The sequence below is a fragment of the Lissotriton vulgaris genome, chromosome 11 (genome assembly GCF_964263255.1).
Source record: "Lissotriton vulgaris chromosome 11, aLisVul1.2, whole genome shotgun sequence".
NCBI classification, from domain to species: domain Eukaryota; kingdom Metazoa; phylum Chordata; class Amphibia; order Caudata; family Salamandridae; genus Lissotriton; species Lissotriton vulgaris.
The window spans coordinates 668247073-668268298 of record NC_141699.1 but is presented as its reverse complement, the minus strand read 5'-3'; the positions used below and the strand labels follow the sequence as shown (position 1 = coordinate 668268298).

General features: G+C 41.8%; 1 protein-coding gene across 2 annotated transcripts in view; it reads right to left on the bottom strand.

Moving 5' to 3' along the window:
- The window catches only part of LOC147683309 (nuclear body protein SP140-like protein), a 768218-nt gene that overhangs the window by 487347 nt on the left and 259645 nt on the right, over positions 1-21226 (bottom strand). For both annotated transcript variants that reach the window (XM_086943760.1, XM_086943761.1), the window contains exon 5: positions 8417-8551. In XM_086943760.1, the coding sequence (XP_086799886.1) occupies positions 8417-8551 (135 nt within the window). The remainder of the gene's footprint in view (positions 1-8416; positions 8552-21226) is intronic.

Genomic DNA, 21226 nt, shown 5'->3' with positions numbered 1-21226 from the left:
AGGGATGGCCACCAGCAATAGCGTTTCACCAAGTCAACCGTCCTCTTATACCCTGGATGACCAGCTATGCCTTGGGTATGACACCAGTTCATTACAGTCTGTCTCTGATGATCTTCAGGTAAGTATAGCCCATCATGTACATATTGTAACCCTTGTCGTGTCTGAGTGTTCTGAGTCTTGAGAAAGGCGTCCGCTTCTGGTTTTTGCTGAGCGCTAGCTACCTCTCTCAGGAACTGTTCCTCTGTGACTGTACCACCGATGATTTTCTTAGCCTCTATGATGGAGGGGGGATGCTCATCTATCGGTGGACTATCAAACCCCAAACGGGATAAGGCATCGGCTTTCCTGTTCTTCCTTCCTGCTCTAAAATGGATTTCGAAGTCATAGCCACCAAAAAACTGAGTCCACCGCAACTGTCTCATGGACAATGCTTTCGTGGTTTTCAGGTACTGTAAATTGCGATGGTCTGTTATGATGGTGACTGTATACCTGGAACCCATCAGGTATTGCCTCCATTCTTCCAGCACCTTCTTTATTGCAAGCAACTCTCTTTCCCCAATAGCATAGTTGATTTCTGCAGGTGTGAGCTTATGGGAGTAATAAGCTACAGGATGTAATTCCCCCGTTTCGGGGTTGGCTTGAGATAATACTCCTCCTACTGCCGCTTGAGAGGCATCAACCTCTACCACAAAGGGACTTTGTTGATCGGGATGTCGAGGTATCGGAGCCTCAGTAAAGGCTTTCTTCAATATCCGAAAAGACTGTTCTGCCTCTGGTGACCATACAAAAGGTGTATCTTTTCTCAAGAGCTTGGTGATGGGTGGTACAATTTCAGAAAAGTGTTCGATAAAACGCCTGTAAAAATTGGCGAAGCCAAGAAATCTTTGTATGTCCTTAACTGAAGTGGGAGAGGGCCCTGAACCACAGCTTGTACCTTGTGAGGATCCATCTGCAATCCCTGGGAGGATAATATGTACTCCAAAAAGGTAACCTTGGACCTGTGAAAGAAACATTTGTCCAGTTTACAGAACAGGTAATTATCCTTTAGTCTCTGTAATACAGCTTGAACATGACACTCATGTTCCTTCAAAGTTGCTGAATAGATAAGAAGATCATCGATGTATGCAATGACGCAGCTATCCAGTAGGTCTTTCAGCACATCGTTAATGAAATATTGAAATGCGGAAGGCGCATTACAGAGCCCAAAGGGCATTACCATATATTCGTATAGTCCATATTTGGTGCAAAACGCCGTTTTCCACTCATCTCCTTCTCGTACCCTCACGAGATGATATGCCCCTCTAAGATCTAGTTTGGTAAAATACTTGGCATTCTTAACCTGATCTAGGAGAGAGGAGATGAGTGGTAACGGGTATCTGTTCTTTATGGTTACTGCATTAAGGGAACGGTAGTCAATGCAGCAACGCAAACCACCCTCCCGATTAGGAATAAAAAAGAGAGCAGACGATGCTGGAGATCTAGATACTCTAATGAATCCAAGGTCCAACATCTTATCCAAATATTCTCTGAGATAGATATTTTCCTTTTCGGTCAAGGCATATACTCTGCTCGTTGGAATACGAGCTCCTGCTTGTAGGTCTATTCTACAGTCGTACACCCTATGAGGGGGTAGACTGGTGGCTTCTTTGGCATCAAAAATCGAGGAATACCTGTGATATACCTCTGGTAACTTTGCATCAGGCTGGTCCACCTGTTCATCTTTTTTCACGTCCCCTGGCTCCTGCTCTACAGGAGTCTTCAAGGGTTCCCCCTCTGTAGTACTTAATAAAGTGAGGGGTGTACTGACCAGTATAGAGGCAATGTTTTTCTTGTGGTTCTGACAAGACATGTCATTAAACACGATCTGTTCCTTCTGCCAATTAATGGTAGGGTTGTGATGTCTTAACCAGGGGAGACCTAAAACTACTGGGAACTGCGGGGATTGAATGATATCAAAACAAAGGGATTCCCTATGGGCATCTGCTATAATTACTTCTAATGCCTCTGTAGTATGTGTTATGGGGCCAGATTTTAAAGAACTCCCATCAATGGTATAAACTTCTTCCAGGGGTGCCTTAGGTATGTAGGTAAAATGATTCTCTTTGGCCCAATTACCATCTATAAAGTTACCGGAAGCTCCGGAATCGATCATTATTGCGACTTCTAGTTGTTGAGTTGGGCTTTGCAACAAAGAAGGTACAAAGAAATGACTCTGTGAGTGAGCTAATGAGGAGACTATTGATCCTGAATGACCCGAGGCCTTAGTCTCTCTGGGCTTCGGGTCCTCTAGTTTTCCGACTGTCTCTTTGATTTAGGTTTAACGGGGCAATCCCTCAGGAAATGTGCAGCTTTACCGCAATACAGACACAATTTAAGGTTCCTTCTGCGTTGTTTTTCAGTTTCACTAAGGGGGCCCTTAATACTCCCTATCTGCATAGGTTCTGTACTGTCGGCACTCCCTTCAGGTTCTGTCTTACTTTCTTTAACATGTATCCTATTGAAGTCGCCTTTAGACTTATCCTTCCTTCTTTCACCTAAACGGTGATCCAACTTTACTACTAGATCAATGAGCTCCGGACATGTATCTGGAGGGTCCACCACATGAGCTAAGGCGTCTTTTAACTCATCACGCAGTCCTTTATAAAACAAGGCGCTGCGCTTCTCACGAGGTCATTCTGCTTCTGCCACTAGACGGTGAAAAGTGGATATGTATGTGGCTAGATCTTTAGACCCCTGTTTGAGTGTCAAAAGCTCAGTATCTGCTGCATGTGTAAAGGTGTGTTCGTCAAATAATTTCCTTAATTCCCTCTTGAATGCGTTGTAGTCTAGGAGAAGGGGATCATCTCTCTCTATTAAGGGTATAGCCCAATTAGCCGCAGGGCCTCCTAAATATGACAGGACTAAGGCCACCTTAGCTTGATCAGTGGGGAAGCATATCGCTTTACACATAAAATGTAGTTGGCACTGACTAATGAAAGCGGCACATTTGGCTGGGTCTCCGTTGAATCTTTCCGGCGGAGCTAAGGGTATAGGGGGAGGAGGAGTGACTACTTGTATTACAGGGGTTTGTGGTCCTGCACCTCCTGCCCCACCATCTAAGTCCATTCTATCCAATCTATCAGATAATGATTGGGTTTCTCTTTGGAGATTACCCATCATGTTTGCCAAATCACCTAAAGTCACCTCCATGGTACTTGGGTGGCAAATCAATTAGGCTTCGCGTTCTGTAGTGCTTGACACGAATGTTGCCCCAGAAGTACCAGGAAGGTGATGCTCTTTCCTGATATCCCCTAACCGGTTCACCACCTGCCAGAATATAACACTGCACAGGAATAGTGATGCCCGTCAGAGGAACACAGGGAGACAAAACAAGGAAAGTGGGGGACAAAAGAATATGTAGATGTCTTCTTTACACCTGAAGGATTAATTCCTGGAATCATAGAACGTCTGAATACCAGCTTCCTAGGTGGATGTAAAGAACACAGGTTAGTGCAGTAATACTAAGTGTAATAGGTAAGTACAATGATAGAGAGAACAGATACCTACAAAAGTGGTGTGCAAGTGCTAATCCGTGAACTTGTAAAATGTGGAGGGAATGGTATCCAGGAACTGTAACTCTGTCTCCTGTGTGATATACAACAAGTTGAGGAAACCTGTCTCAAACTTATGCAGAACAATGAGTAAATACTTGCTCCTGCATACCTGTGTATCTTAATGAAGGGAGCCTCAAAAGCCTGGAACTGGAATCAATACTCCTCCAGTTCCAGGTAACATGGAATCAAAACCGGGACAAGTATCAATACTCCACTAGTCCCGACTATACAGTAAGTAAATAAAGACACGCAGTCTAATCGCCCCCACTAACAGTGTGGAGATCCCAAAATAATCAAACAATGACCAGCACAACTAATCCCTTGTAGTCAGGGAAAACTTCGAGACTCCTATAACCTATAAAAAAACAGGAACACGTGTAAATGCTCAACACGCTTCCGAAATAACAAATGAAAATAGGCGTACAATCAGATTTCAGCAAGGGCCGACAGTACCTTACAGATGAAGTACCGACGCCCGGCGAAGACCCGACGGATGCCGCAGCTCGCCACCACCGTGACCCGGAACCGCAATACAGGAACAAACAACGATACCGGAACGGAACGCGAAGCGTTTACTGCAGGGAAGGGGGGTGGTTAAATGACGCGTCGGTTCTCTCTGCGCAAGCGTGTCTCTTCGCGCATGCGCTGTATACTTGCCAACCACCAGGGGCTGACGTTTGCCAACCAAGCGTTTGTTTACAGGCACGACAATGAATGAGTACATCTGCCAGGAAAACTGAGCAGTGAAATGCATGAACCTGCCTCGGGTAGTGGGGATGTAATGAATCTGAAGCTGTTGCTGCTGAAACAGCCAAGTGCAGCATACATTCCACCTTTACCTTGTTCTGGTTCACTTAGCAGGTGTAGTTGAAGGGCTGGAACATGGGGACAAGGTGTTTCCAAAGGGATGTTCTGTGTCATGACTACCTTTATGGCAGTTAAGTACTTTCAGGCAATTGTTTACAGTGACCTCAGGATCAGGACAGTCAATGCACTACCTCGACAAGTGCTCTTGGGAGGTACGTGAGGCAAAGGCTGGTGCAAGTATCCTGCAGGTGTTTGAAAAACTCCCAAAAGTTTTTAGTCCCATAGAAAACTAAGCCCTCAGACCAGCAGACGAAAGCTCAGCTCATAATTAATGTGAAATGGTGGGTGAGTGAGTAAGTGAAGGGATTGGTGGATGGGGGAGCGGTTTAGTGAAAGGGTGAATGGATGGATAATGAGAGAAAGGATGGATGGGTGAGTGGGAGGACAGGTGAGGGAAAAGGTAAATAGATGGATGTATAGGTGGAAGTGTGGATGATGTGCGAGTGAATGGGGGAATGATGAGTGAAATGATGGATGGATTGATCAATGAAAGGGTGGATGGACGAATGAAAGGGTAGATGTAAGGATGGATGAGCGAGTGAAAGGTAGGGTAGATGGACAAAAGGATAGGTAGATGAGTGAAAGGGTAGATGGATGAGAGAGGATGGATGAGTGATATGGTCAATGGATGAATTCATGAGTGAATGAGTAGATGGGTGGGTGGGTGGATGGAAGGCTGGCTGGATGCCTAAGAGAAAGGGGGTTGGAGAGAGAAAGGGAGGCTGGATGGATGACTAAAAGGGTGAATGGGTGGAAGGTTGAGTGACTGGGTAGATGGATGCAGAGGTCTAGCCCAGGACCAGGGTTCAATTCCCCGCCTCGCCGGGTCTTGGGCTCAAAATTCCACGGGCCTGATAATTCTCGCCTCGGTGCCTATTCCAATCATGGAGTCCCACTCTTCAACTCTGGGCAATAGCTTGCTTAATCTCCACAACGGCCCCCACAATGCTAAGGATGCCTGGCCTCCACCTTGGGGGTGCCCAGGAGTGGACGTCTCACAGGGAAAGCCAGGATGGGTTCCACAGCGGTATTCGTACAAGCGCCTTGAGACCCTTGCGGGTGAGTAGTGCGCTATACAAGTATCAATTTACAATTACAATTTACAATGAGTGACTGGGTGGATGGATGAGTAAGTGAAAGAATGGCTGGATGGGTGAAAGGGTAAATGGCTGGATGGATGAATGAGTGTACGGATGGATAGGGGAAAGGGTGGATGGAGGGATGGATGAGTGAAATAATGGATTGAAGGATATATGATGGATAGTTTTGCGAATGGTTGAATATGTGTGGCCATGGATGGGCACATAGATGGAAGGACATGGTGAAATGAATGAATGGTGAAAGACTGAATGATGGATGGAAGAATGATTACACCTTGTAGCCCCATTATCTTCAGAACATTGACTTTCACATGTATATGAGTCTTTGTCTTTATATTATATGTGTGTGATGTAAAGCACTCTGACACCGTGCTGCACACACTTGGGATGAGTAGCACTAAAAAAGAAATCAAATACACATGAGGGACAGTTTATGCGAAGATGGGGGGCACCATTGGAGGGTGGTAGCAGGGCTGACTGGCCGCACCAGGTATCAGGCATTTCCCTGGGAGGCTGGAAAGGTGGGGCGGGTTTGTTACTGGGGGCTGATACTGCAAAGTTCATTGTATATCCAGCATTTAAGCTGCATCACTTATATTCAGGTATGGTTCACCAGGGTCTGATGACTAATGTACCTGCAGGAAGATTGAGTTTTGAGCTGTGTAATAAGTCTGTCATTTAACCACATTCTTACCACACCCACTCAGTTAACTAAACACACTTATTGTGTTGGACATTATTTGCCGGATATGACCCGGGATATGAGGGTGGAGGTCGAATATGTGGTGTACGATTTTCCAGAAATTTCTGTCAGCTGGTGGGGGGGCTCGGCATTTAAAAAAATTCAGCTGGGGGGGGATCAGCCTACAAAAGTTTGAAGACCTCTTCTCTAAACCAATAGAAGCCACCCTAAAGTGTCAATGACAAGCAAAACTGCAAAATCCCTATGCAGAGGAGGACTGGTCAAATCTATCACTCATCTGTGGGAGGTACTTCTGAAGTTTAGTTTCTATTCGAAAATACAACATTGGCATTAGTCTACTTAAAAACTGAACTGAGCCAAGTCGTGGCCCACGTCACTCTGCTGGAGGTGTTACCAGACAGGAGCCTACGTCAATCATAATTTGTGGCACTGTGCACATATATCGCCACTTACAATAAATCTAGTGTTGCAGCTCTGCTGACTTTTGGCTTGGTTAGTTCTATAGAAATAACATACACTCATACATCTACTAATAGCACCCTATTATTCCCTGCCTCTCCAGACTTGGCACTACTGAATGACATGTTGGATGTAGTGGGAATTGACAAACCATGAGAAAAGAAAGTTTGATATGACAAATGCAGTGATTAACCTTTAAACCATCTGACACTAGAAATTTGCAGTTCTCCCTTCATATGAAAAATGGATGAGTGAGTAATGACAATAGCTACACTCATCATATAAACGTAGTGCTCATGATTGATATTTAATGATATACGTGGCTTGCATCGGAAGGAATAAACAGGGCTTGTCGGGCTTCTGATAAAAAGTAGCACAATGTTCTGTAGTGGTTTTACACATTTATTACCTTGAGCAATTTTGGTCGCTATCCTATTCTCTGGTGTGTTCTACCTTTTCTTGTCATCTTAATAATAATAACTTATTTTTTATACAGTGCTATGAACTGCACTTCAGTGCCCTGTAAGCAATGTAGGTGTCAAATCTCATCCAATAAGGGCAAATAGTTGTTTGTATATCACGCAGTATTTAACATAATGTAATATGTGTGGGAAAAGAAATCATTTATGGTATTTTGGCGATAATAAGAACTATCTATATGGATCTTCATTCTGTGCTGTAAATATGATTACCTAACTTAATATACTTACTTCATAGACTTTAGAAGGATGAAAATCTAATCTTGCTAGGGCAAGATAAAGATTTGGGACTGTCAGACTAAAGCATTTTTAGTGACAAACAGTGAACATTCTAACCTATCTTGAAGAGCACATATGCGGAACCATGAAGAGGTACCACATATTATTGGAGACAACAGCAAAATTGCTTACCTTCTTCTTTGCAGACACTGGTCTGTTACTGCTACAGTAAAACATGTTTGAATCATCTTGAGTTTTTTTAATAAAAAATACAGGTAAGATTTAGCAAAGCCAACAAGTTTGACTTTAATGTGTCAATGCTTGGAAACTGCAAAAACAATAATTGATGGACAGGATGCAGAACAATGTCCTACATTCACCCCAGTACAGAGATCTGGGCCTAAATCCATCGTTTTTTTGCTCACCATGCCATTCCAGTTTGAACACAGCCATATGCAAATCAGTATTGAGTCTTGACCCTGCGCCCAATGGGAACAGTCCAGCCCGAATGGCCTGGCCAGGTCCTCCCTGGACTGGAAATAAGCATCCTAGGACCGTTTCACCCCTCATCAGCCATGATAAATTCACTTCAGTGGCATGGATAGCACGGGACCCACGTCTGGGCATACCCGTCCCACTCGGGGTGACACATGCAAAAAGAATAATTGATGGACAGAATGCAGAACAATGTCATACATTCACCCCAGTACAGAGATCAGGGCCTAAATCCATAGTTTTAGTGCTCACCATGCCATTCCAGTTAGAACCCGTTCATCATCTCCTTGTGTAACGCTTGGAAGCCGCATTTATGCAGGCCTTTGCACAAATTGGCACATTAAAACAAGACCTACTAGCTTGGTTAATGTTTACTTTTCATTTACACTTTACAATGAATCCTGACTTCACATTGTATACATTTTTAAGTCTTGATAGTATAAGGTCACCCTATTCTCCATCACTCATCCACAAAATATACTTGAGTGAATAGAAATTTACCAGTAGTTAGTTTCTTCTTGTGCAAGATTCCTTGTTTATTGCCGCAGGTCACTGGGAGCTCCGGGGACAAAAAGTTCACACCTGATGGTGAGCAGCACTTTCTTTTTGCATTCCCTATCCTTGGATCACTCTCTGCTGCAATACAGAAAAACATACTTGTGATTAGAGGACAGGTGGAGTCGCCACTATCACACAATCCCATCCGCTGACCAGCTAAAATCAAGCACATTGCAAGGCGGCTCCAGAAATAACTCAATTTCCTTTTTGTTCCTCAATAACAAGATTCAGTCTAATCAAATTAAAATGTGTTATCTGTTTCAGTTTAAATAAAACTGTTATGAAATTTAGATGAGAAAAAAAGTAAATTAGAATTACGTACAACCAATGATACAGGAAAACACGGATACAAAATAGTGATAGGGGAAAAAAAAAAGAAAAGGTGATAATTGGGGGAAACATGGCGGCCCTAGGCTAATGCGGCTTGCACGTCGGAAAGCAGTCTCCTGAGACCTTCATCGTTACCCTGGCGGACGGCTGTAACTGAGCGCGGGTTTCTTCTTTTTTTTTACTGGCTGTGGTTTGGATGTCGCTTCTCCACTTTCTCTGTTGTAATTTACCGAGAAACGCTGAAGAAACGCTGAAGAACGGTGTACTCTCCGTTAATGTGCCCGCCATACACGCTATCGCTCTCCGCCTCTCTCCCACCTTGGGGGCGGGCAGCCGTGGAGATCAGGCGCGGCCGAGCGGCCGCTGCCCGGAATACGCATACAGCAGCAGCAGCAGTACTCAGTGGGTGGAAAAGAGAAGAATCTTCGAGAGCAGTGCCACTAACCAGCGTCATTATCGAGGAAAAGAGTGACACAACAATAGTTGCAACAGAGAGGGGGAGTAACGAGCCGAGTGAACAGAACTTGGTGTCTCACGATTCAAGTAAGGTCTTTAACTTTTTTAAGGGAGTAGAGGCAGAAGTGGACAATGAGTTGTGTAAAACCCCACCATACCCACAAACAAGAGTGACCAGGAGTAAAACTAAAAACAAGGGGAAAGTGTTAGGCTTGGAGGGGGATAAACTACCGGTCCCAGAAGGCACTAGGGGAGAGTCCCAAAAGAAGGCACAGGAAAAAAAGAAACTAGACACAACAAAAGAAAAAATCAAAGACACCACCAAAAAGTAACCCCAAAGTAAAAATAAAAATAAGAATAAAAAAGTAAAAGCTCCTGGGGGTATAACCCCGTCCTTGCGAACATATTTTTAGGCTTTACCACAAGTGCTATGAATCACGCAGGACATGGCTGCTGCTCTGGAAAACACTAAATCAATGCAGAGCGAGCATGAACAGTCCAAAAACCAACCAGCTGTATTGCTCCTAGGTTCAAACTCACCTCTAGTTACCTCACTTGAAGAGGGAGGATTGGAAATGGCAGAAACATCTACTATGCCCGACTTGCCTATAATAGGAACACACACAGCGAGTCCTAGCAATAATCCTGTCCCTGCCCAACTAAAGGATACCTCAGAAAATTAGGTTTTGAGAATTGAAGCGGGGAAGGAGAAAATAGCAGTTGCTCAAAACTCAGACTTGGCTTTTGGCAACGCGCTTGAGGCAATAGTATCCTCCATTGCAGCAATGAGGGAAGAGATAAGGCAAGATTTTTTGGTTTCCAAAACTAACCAAGCTGAAATAAGGGTAACCTGTGAGGAGTTGGGTCAAAAAGTCGATAACCTTGGTGGAAGAACGGAAATACTGGAAAGCTCGGTAAACGTCTTGACCGCAAACCTGGAGTCAGTAAGGTCTAAAGTACGCACTCTCCAAGGTGAGGGTGAAAATATGAGGGAAAGGATTGAAGTCCTGGAAAATTATTCTAGATGTAACAACATCCGACTCCTAAAAATTCCAGAGGGGGAAGAAGGAAGTGACCTCAAAAATGTTATAGTACAATTACTAAAAAGTTCTCTTACATTGGAAGAATCTGCAGAAGAGCTTGAGAGAGATATCCAGCGAATTCACAGAGATACGTTCCGTCTGAATCCAGCAAGGACCAAACCAAGGAAAATCTTAGTTAATTTTTTGACGTACACTATTAAAGAAACATTTTTAAACCTTGCTTTGAAAGCAGGCACAATGAAGAGCCCCGATTCTTTCTTTTGAAATACGATCAGATTTATCAAAAACCACGCTGGATAGGCAGTGGGAGCTTGGAAGGTGCATGTACTCTTTTCGATCATTTGGAGCAACAGTACAGATGAGATTCCCTGCATTTCTCAGAGTCATGTATAATAATAGGATGCACAATGTCAGGTCTATACATGACGCTGATGATCTATTAAGCTCCATTAAAGATCATGCTCAAGCTCAGGCTTATGGTTCAGGCTCAGGCTCATAAATAAATAAGCTAATACAGCCAATTTTAGAACGAGTAGAACGAATAGACACTACTAAAACAGGGAAGGAGGAAAGGAGAAAAAAAAAAAAGAAAAGAAAGAGGGAAAAAAAGGAAAGAAAAAAGAAAGCTAAAAAAAAAAGTAAAAAGAATTCAAGTAAAAAAAACCAAAATAAACAAATCACTAAATGAAACAAAAAAATGGATGTACTTTATCAAATTGCACAATAGGGCTATTAAAAGGGTAGCAAAGGGTGAAACGCAAGGGGAAAAAAAAATATATATATATATATATATATATTACCTACTGGCGGTCGCCAGTAGGTATATATAGTTAGGATTTTTTCTCTATGGGATTTTTGAAAATTCTATGTCTAATAACTTTGGCGTTTGTGGACGGAATTGGCTGGAATTTTCAGGAAAATTGAACATTTTGTTTCTGAGCAGCCCCTGACAATTTGGGGGGGTTTCATCAAGGGGGGGCCGAGAAAAAAGGGGGGTCCCAAAACGCGTTTTTCCCATGTTCATTTCCATAGGGCGGTTGGCCTCACTTTTAGCTCGAACGGCTGAATGGATTTGCACGAAACTTGGCAAAATTGTAGGGACTGTTAGCCCGATGTGCCTTTGCTAGGTCTCAATATATGTGCTCCAGTGGATTTTGAGTAATTTAGGTTCAAAAAAAGATATATATCTGGGCGGAGCCTAACCACACATCTGATCTGATTGGCTGTCAGCACTTCATCCAAGAAGTGTTGGCAGCCATCTTGGGACCAATATACATGATAGAACCTCATTAAAAAGCATTGTAGTTAATAGAGGGTTTTAGGACTTTAGTTACATTATAAATCATTTGTTGATGGTACCATACTCGTTTTAGGAATTGTGGTGGGTTCTAAGGTGATTTTACCATGTGAAAAAACCTTCTGCTGTGATATCATGAATATTGTTTGAAAGAAAACTAATATCTCATGATTTTCCCACAGTGGTTTGGAAGGGGATCTATAAGCTAAACTGAAAGCATATTTTCTGTAAATTCACATTATCTTTCTCAGTCATGTGAAAATGAAGTCTGACATTCTCAGTAATACATGTACATCCAACAAGGACAGAGACTGTCAGTTGATTCCTTTGTGTTCTACTGCAGCCTCCTAGAGTGTTCTAAAGAACAACTAGAGCGCTAACAGTCCTACTTATTACAAAGGTATGGCACACCTGAAGCCATCTTGATTGGAATAAAGTGGTAACTCTTAAAACATTTAATTTAAAAAGAAACAACATGAGGGGGTATATTTTGCCATAGAAAGTATGATTAGTGCTGCAGAATGAAAAATTAGGGCACATTTTGAGTGACTTCTCAAATCCTTTTCTATTTCATTAAAACATTCTGACATGCAGTCTCCCAAAATGGCCACCAGAGACAAAAGAGCCCAAATGTAGCCCAAATATCACCCAGATGTAGCCCAAGTATAGCCCAATGACAGAATGTCCCAGAGTGTTCTAAAGAACAACTAGAGCGCTAACAGTCCTACTTATTACAAAGGTATGGCACACCTGAAGCCATCTTGATTGGAATAAAGTGGTAACTCTTAAAACATTTATTTAAAAAGAAACAACATGAGGGGGTATATGTTGCCATAGAAAGTATGATTAGTGCTGTAGAATGAAAAATTAGGGCACATTTTGAGTGACTTCTCAAATCCTTTTCTATTTCATTAAAACATTCTGACATGCAGTCTCCCAAAATGGCCACCAGAGACAAAAGAGCCCAAATGTAGCCCAAATATCACCCAGATGTAGCCCAAGTATAGTCCAATGACAGAATGTCCCAGAGTGTTCTAAAGAACAACTAGAGCGCTAACAGTCCTACTTATATATATATATATATATATATATATATATACATATATATATTCACTGAAAAAACCATAGGTTATAGACCATATATAGTTAGGAATTAGCATTTACAAAACCTTGAAAATTCACTGAAAAAACCATAGGTTATAGACCATATATAGTTAGGAATTAGCATTTACAAAACCTTGAAAATTCACTGAAAAAACCATAGGTTATAGACCATATATAGTTAGGAATTAGTATTTACAAAACCTTATTTTACTCACACAAAACCATTGAAATTCGCATATATAGTTAGTTGCACTAACTATATATCGCGCACCCGCAATCCACTGCTGATCATGTCACATATTACATCATTCATGACATGGTCAGTGACATCACTGATGACATCACTGATGACATCTCAAATGACATCACTGATGACATCACTGATGCCATCTCAAATGACATCACTGATGACATCACTGATGACATCTCAAATGACATCACTGATGACATCACTGATGACATCTCATTTGACATTACTGATCACATCACTGATGACATCATTCATGTGATTATACGATGAACCTCTTCAGACTCTAATATAACCTTAGATACACTCAGTGTAAACAGACACTCACAGATTGTCACTCATCCATGGAGTTACTCACACATCTAGTCAGTCATGCAAAGAATCAATCACACCTCCATTTCCTCAACTATACGGTTATACACACCTTACTTATTCAAACATATACTAACACATATTTACTCTCTTATACAATCCCTGATACAAGTTCACAATGATCCATACAGCCACTCACACATTCACTGGCTCTCTCACATGTACTGTGTTTTACATATGTACTTACTTTGACATGTAGCACTGAGATATCCATTCACTCACCAATACACTCATGCACACAGTCAACCGCCCATACAGCTGTTTCCACATGCACTTTTGAACCCATACATCTAGTGAATCAACTGCTCACACATCTATGCACAGAGTCATACACCTCCCAGCCACCCACACACACACTCAGTCTCCCATACAAATACTTGGGCAACCAATCAATAACCCATATAGTTACTCATATAGCTACTGATCAACACATGCAGCAGTTTACAGAACAACAGACATAATGATGCACAAATTAAGACAGTTTAGTCACTAACCCATGCACTCAGTGAGACACATTTAATCACTCACTCATACAGTCAGTCATGCACCTACTAAATCCTTCATCCAGACACTTATACATTCACTCATTCTTCAATATGTAAGACATATTTTATCTTTACAGAAACAAACATTCACTGGATGTTGTCATCAGTGATGTCATCAGTGATGTCATTTGAGATGTCATCAGTGATGTCATCAGTGATGTCACTGACCATGTCATGAATGATGTAATATGTGACATGATCAGCAGTGGATTGCGGGTGCGCGATATATAGTTAGTGCAACTAACTATATATGCGAATTTCAATGGTTTTGTGTGAGTAAAATAAGGTTTTGTAAATACTAATTCCTAACTATATATGGTCTATAACCTATGGTTTTTTCAGTGAATATATATATATATATATATAATCTTTTTTTCTTTTTTTAGAAGGTGATATTGAAGTAACTTACAGACCAAATTTTGGTCCAAATCGTACCTTACCATCTCTTTATTGCTAAAATTACAGCCTTTCATCTTTCCCATCTCTTCCGTTTACTTATGGAAGGTGGCAATGGAGGGTTAAAGGAGGCTGCGGAGCGGCGTACATCTGGCTTAACCCCAAGCCAGAATAAATAAGGGAGGGTTTCCAAGGGGGTTGGTGGGAGGGTCGGATGGTAAAAAAAAAAATGGAAAGTCCTCATTTGAAAATTCACTTTATTTATACTCACAACCAAATAACTGACAGGTTAAAAACAAATATAATAAAAATAATAAAGTTAGAGAAATCAACGGAAGAATAATGTCACAAGGGAACAAAATAAAACATGACAACAGTTAATTATATGTCCTGGAATGTAAATGGCCTGCGCGGGAGAGGGAGAAGAGAGCGTACTTTACAATATTTGAGAGACTCACAGGCGCAGATCATTGCATTGCAGGAAACACACCTTCTTAAATCAGAGGCGGTCAATATATTGAAAAAACAAAGGTGGATAGACAAATTCTGTTCCACAGACCACAATGCTAACATAAGAGGGGTAATATTTATATTTAAAAAATCAGCAAAAGCGCAAATACAGGAATATAAAGAAGACAATACAGGGAGGTGGTTAATAGTTAAAGTTTCTCTTGATGGTCAAATAAGGACACTGATAGGATACTATGGCCCTAACTCAGACGATCCATCACACCTGGACGCTGTAAGAGATCAACTAATATCAGTCCAGGAACCAATAATTTGGATGGGAGATTTCAATATCGTCTTAGATCCTAAATTAGACAAATCAACCAAATCTAGAATTTGCAGTTCAGTCAAATCCAGAGATACCCTCAAAAATATCATGACACATTTGGGCCTGGCAGACTTATGGAGAGAGCGAGTCGGCAATAAACCAGGCGTTTCCTTGAGGATCAGTCGATTCAAACATAAATCTAGAATTGACTATGTCTTCTTTAGTTATTGTCTAAAAGACGCACTGGAGTCGATCGAATATATACCATCACATCTCTCAGATCACTCTGCAATAAAATTTACTTTAAAACGTAATATTTTGGCTAACCACCCATCCTGGTCTTTTGACCGGACATTGCTGCTTGAGGAGGAGGAGGTCAATTTTTTGTCAATTGAATCTCTAGTCTTCTTTGATATAAATAGAGACTCCGCAGGTCCAACAGCCGTCTGGGAAGCCTTCAAAGCCTTTCTAAGGGGGCAGATTACTAGTAGAGCCTCTTATAGTCGGAAATTATATACTCAAAAAATAAAAAACCTAGAACAAGAAATGAAACTTTTTGAATCTAAGATCGATCCGTCTTTAGCAACATCCAGCGATCATGAGAAACTGGCTGAATTAAAATCCCAATTGGAAAACACCTTACAGGAGAGAATAAACAAAAGATGGGAAGTGAGTAAATCCTCCCAATTTGAATTTGGAGAAGCTGCAGGAAAAGTACTTGCGTGGAAAATAAGAGCAGAAAAAACCCTCAACTATATCAGAGAAATCAAGATACCTGGAGAGTTAGAAACAAGATCCTCTAACTTAGAGATAGGGAGAGCTTTCTTTGACTTTTTTGAGGAGATTTATAAAGAGAACCTCTCCAATGATCAGCAAGCAAGGGACAGGTGGCTAGAGGCCATAACCCTCCCAACTTTATCAATAAGTCAGAGTAATCTTTTGGAGGTCGAGATCACTGAAGACGAGGTCAAGAAAGCAATTCGCCACTCTAAAAAAGGAAAGGCGGCTGGTCCGGACGGTTTGCCTGGAGAAATTTATAGATCCCTTGAGGATATTGTTGCTCCCGTGCTTACGATACTCTTTAATGGCATTCTAATACATGGGAATCAGCCCCCAAAAACTTGGGGAGAAGCTACAATCGTGCTCATCCCGAAACCGGGGAAATCACCATTGGACTGTGGGTCATACAGACCAATATCATTACTCAACAATGACTATAAACTTTTTACAACAATTATCTCTACAAGGTTGGCTAGTGTCATTGGGAAAATTGTTCACCCCGACCAAAAAGGCTTCATCAAGGGCAGACAACTAGCGGAGCTAACATATGAAGCTGTGGGGGCTATAGACATTGCTACGGCCTTTTCTTTACCTCTGGCCACATTGACTCTGGACGCAACTAAAGCGTTTGACAGAGTCAACTGGTTATACCTTAACGATGTTTTGAAAAAACTTAATTGTGGGGAGAATTTCTGTAGGATCATCAAACAGCTATATAGTGCCCCTTCTGCCAGGTTATTGGTTAATGGATCTCTAACCGAAGCATTTAATATAACTAGAGGCACAAGACAGGGCTGCCCGCTTTCCCCTCTCCTATTTAATTTATACATCGAACCGTTCGCTCAGCTTTTAAGGGACGAGGCTAATATTCCATCTTTTAGCTTTGGAGAGTGGGAAAGGCGGGTAGCAATGTATGCAGATGACATTCTGATTTTCACATCTGACCCAGTAAGAGCATACCCAGTAATCATCCAACGGGCGGAGGAATTTGGCCGTATATCGGGGTATGATATTAATTCCAGTAAAAGTGAGATAATGGCTTGGAATATACCTAACATTCAGTTGGGGGCAAATATATCCTCATCGATGCGCTATTTAGGAATTAGAATAACCCAAGAAGTGGCCAGCATCGGGCAAATCAATTTGGAAAGGGTACACACTGAGAGTAAAAAGCTCTTAAAGTCTTGGTTACATCTACCACTTTCAACTATAGGTAGGGTGAATTTGGTAAAAATGTGTATCCTTCCAAAATTCACCTTTGTCTTCAATACTATTCCTGTTGCCTTTGATTAAAAAATGATTGAAAAATCTCAAAGAGAAATCAACTCTTTCATATGGAACTACAAAACCACAAGAATTGCGTGGAAAAAGTTAAGAAGAAGAAGAGAGAAAGGGGGCCTTGCATTGCCAGATCTAATGTATTACTCATGGGCCTTCCAGCTGTCACATTCAAGAATGCTTCTTAAGATGCCATCTAATCTTGCAACTGACTCTATGTATAAGGCTATGTTAATGGGGGCTAATCTAACATCTGATAGCTTTATGTTCAAATTTGGATGTCAGAAATTCTTTAAAAATATTAAACTAAAAATTGCACAATCATGGGGTAAAAACTGGTATAACATTAGAAAGAAACTGGGTCTGTCATATTATTCCAACTACTCTCCAATCTGGGATTCACCAGGGTTACCACTTTGTCTGCGGGACAGTCTTTCCACTATAATAGAACAAGCAGGCATTATAAGATGGGGTCAACTACTGAAAGATGGTAACCTTATAGCATGGGATGAGTTACAGGAATTGGTTGGCGCAGGGCTGTCAAGATTTATATATATTCAATTAAACAGCTGGGTGAGATCTCAGACTCGTACTGACGTCAACCTAGGAAAAATAAGCATAATAGAACAAAAATTGGTGGAAAGAGCTATGGGAGGAAAGGAGGTAACTACCTAGTATTGGCAGCTCTTGGAGGAAGTTGATGGGGAATTCCAACTCCAAGATGAATTATGGGGAACGGCAATTGGCACCTCATGTGAGGAGAGATGGCAAAACTCTTTCATTTTATTATATAAAACCATAAAGCCTTCATGGCTAAGACGAAACCACCTATTCTCCGCACATCGTGCATACATAACCCCGTTGAAATTATCTAAATTTCTATCAAATAAAAAATGCAATAAATGCAATTTGATAGGTGCCTGTAATATACATATGTTCTTTGAATGCCCTGACATCCAAAATTTCTGGATAGATGTGAAGGAAACGTTAAACTCTATCCTAAACACATCTCTAGAAATAACCCTTTCTCTTGTCATCTTTGGGTTGGAAGATAACATCAAAGGCAAGGCGAAATCCCTTCTTTTCTACGCAATTTTACTGGCGAGAAGACAAATTTGCATAAATTGGGTAGAGAAAACACCCCCATTACACTCTCGGTGGCACTCCTCTTTATATGAAACATCTAAAATGGACCCTAAAAGAACAGCTAGTAAGAGGAACTTGGCCTTTTGGGATCTCCTAATTAACTGGAGATGAACCCGGGGTTGTTTTTTTTTTTTTTTTCCCCCAGGTCCAATGATTAAGCCTTATTTACTCCTGGACCAGGGCTGGTTAAGTTTCGATAAAGGTTCTACAGGTTGAAATATACCTTGATGGAGCAAAAAGCAACTGTACTTCTTCTTATGGAACATCTCTACTATCAATATGTTAAATCATGTCTATAAGTTGTGCCAGGTGGTTGGTATGGTTCTTATTGAAGAAAAGGCAAATGAGGACACAAAAAAAAAAGGGACAAAAAAAAGAATTTCACCTACTCCGCATGTTGTAATTCAAAAGAGCTGCGGTGAAGAGATGACTTGTGAAAAAATGAGGAACTTTAAACCTCTAGTTCTCTGGGGACGGATACCACATTCATTACATAACATAACGTGCACTTCCTCTCAAATCTTGGCGGTGCGCACGTGGTTGAAGAGGGCTCCTCATAAGAGATCTTGATCTTCTTTTGTGAATACCAAAAGTCGTAAAGTTAGGATTTTGTCTCAGAATACTTTTGTGAATCGGGCCCAAAGTTTTCAGATTGGTTATGTGTGACATTGGAATAGTTTCAATGCACTTATAAGAGAAATTCAAATGGAAATGAGTGACACTTTTTCAGGAGTAAAACAAAGCATTCAAATGCTTTGAAAGAGCTAAAATATAGGAAGAAACGTGAAACTTTAAACTAGTGCAAAACTCCTAAAGTCACTAATCTAAAACCTCTTTCTAAAATGTCATTCTGTAATTCATAATGAACAGCAAAGAGTGCAGCTCAGAAAAAGTATTGATTGCCCCTCTATGCTTCTAGCTGAGTTGAATACAGCTCAGGAAACAACTCAGAGAACTTCGGAGCTAAAAATATGTATTTTAGTTGGTTCAGATCACACATTTATGATACGATCAGCATTTAATCCACCCAAAGTGCAAATGTGAAATGCGCATTAGCTTCCTGTACTTGGGTAATCAGGCCTCACGTTCTGAGAAAATGATGCTGCTTTCTCAGTGGGTGTTTCTAAATATAAAATGCAATGCAGACAGGAAGTAGCTTGATGACAATAAACGGAAGCATCCTGGACAAGAGTCTCAGTTGTGCTCCCGTATTTACTGAACCCACCTGCTGCTTGCTGTGCGCCTAACAGCACGTCCCAGGTTGGCGATAAATGTCACATTTCCCCATCAATTGGTATCGGGAGAGGGAGGCTGAGATAAGAGGTAGCCTTGCTTAAAGTGGCCCTTCAGGGAGGTTTCTGCAACTCCCTGAGCACATGCACTCACTGGGACACGTTGCACCTCGCTCCTCCTGGACTGTCAGTCACTTCTCCTGGAGCCCTGGCATGCTACTTCCCTCTATTAGCATGCATGCCAGGGCTTTTGCGGCAAGGAGGAAACTCAGGTGATTTCTCTCACATCTGGGAAGCTGGCTGCTAGGCAGACATCAGCTGTGGTTGCACAGCAGTCCCTTGAGTACTCTGCAGAGCTCTCCCTTTCTTAGTGATAAACTATTTGGAACTGGAACAAGTGAGTGAGTGAATCCTACTTTTATGCAGCCAAGCAAGGTATTTTTCATTCTGAAGTAATCATAACAGTGGCACAGAGGATAAGGATCTTCTTCCCTGACTCTCATCTGCCACAGAGAAGAGTGGTCAGGGGAAAGACAAAAGGTTAGGCTCACCAACGGGGGTCCCTGTCACCTTGAACAACAGAGACTGCAGTCCCAACCATCACTCCCTCCCACATCTACTCAGGGGCGGCTCCTCTGTTAAGGAGAAGGAGCGTCACCACAGTGCTCTGAGAGGAGAAAAAAATAAAAAATAAAGTGATAATAACCTTGTTATTATGATTTTAGGTTTCTTTGCTATAGGGCTGGGGTCACAGGGGGAGAAGTGGTGTGCCCACTCTAAGTGCACATGACTGTTTGGCTGCCCGTCTGTACACCGCTAAACAGTCATGCACACTTTGCATTTTCCCCACAGGATGTAATGCACAGCCTGGTGGGGAACATGCACAGGCTCCCTGTCCCTGACTGAGTGCCGACACAATTTGCCAGAACTGTTTTGGTTGTCAGTCCAGCCCTGATGGCAGTGCCCTAGGAGGGAAAACCAGTAGCAAACCTCAGCAAAAGGCTTAACCAAATTTCTAAAGGAACCTTGTCTCCTCCTTCCCCACTTTACTGCCTAGGTCTCTTCCCCCCAGCCTCGGGGATGTCACCAATACACTTCCACACTCTGGGAAAACAACTACACCTTTACCTTGTGCACAATACCAGGCATGTGGCCTTCCAAAATGTATCTCACCTGACTCCTTTACTCAGATTCACTCATACACACATGCATGTACCATACAGGTCACAAACCCAAACAGGTGATCACATAACCTTTAGATTAGGGTTAGCGCATAGAAACCAAACTTTACATGAGTGGACCAGTAGGCCTACACTTGAGGTGACACAGATAAAAAGGTAATGGTCAGCACAACTATGGATTCACAAAACATGGCACGCTTCTACCACCTTTCTATGTACCTAACCCATGACAGGGGCAGTAATCCACGGTCAGTACAATGAGGGTATGGTGTGCTGCTCCAGGTCACAGGACAGGTCCAGTACCTCACCCAGGTCAAGAGACAGGCCTAAGGCTCTGCAAACACACTATATTCGTCTGATGGTAGGTCCAAAATTTAAAAAAAAGGAAACAAGATACACACAGCTTAGCAGAGGAACACAACTATACATCAAGCAATGTAAATTCCTATCCCAAAAATACTGAACCCCACATTTGGTAAACATTCATAACTGCACGTTCCGCTATTATAACTTATACCTACAAAGTTGTCAGGATTGATCATATTAGACAAAACATTTCTCTGACCAAAGA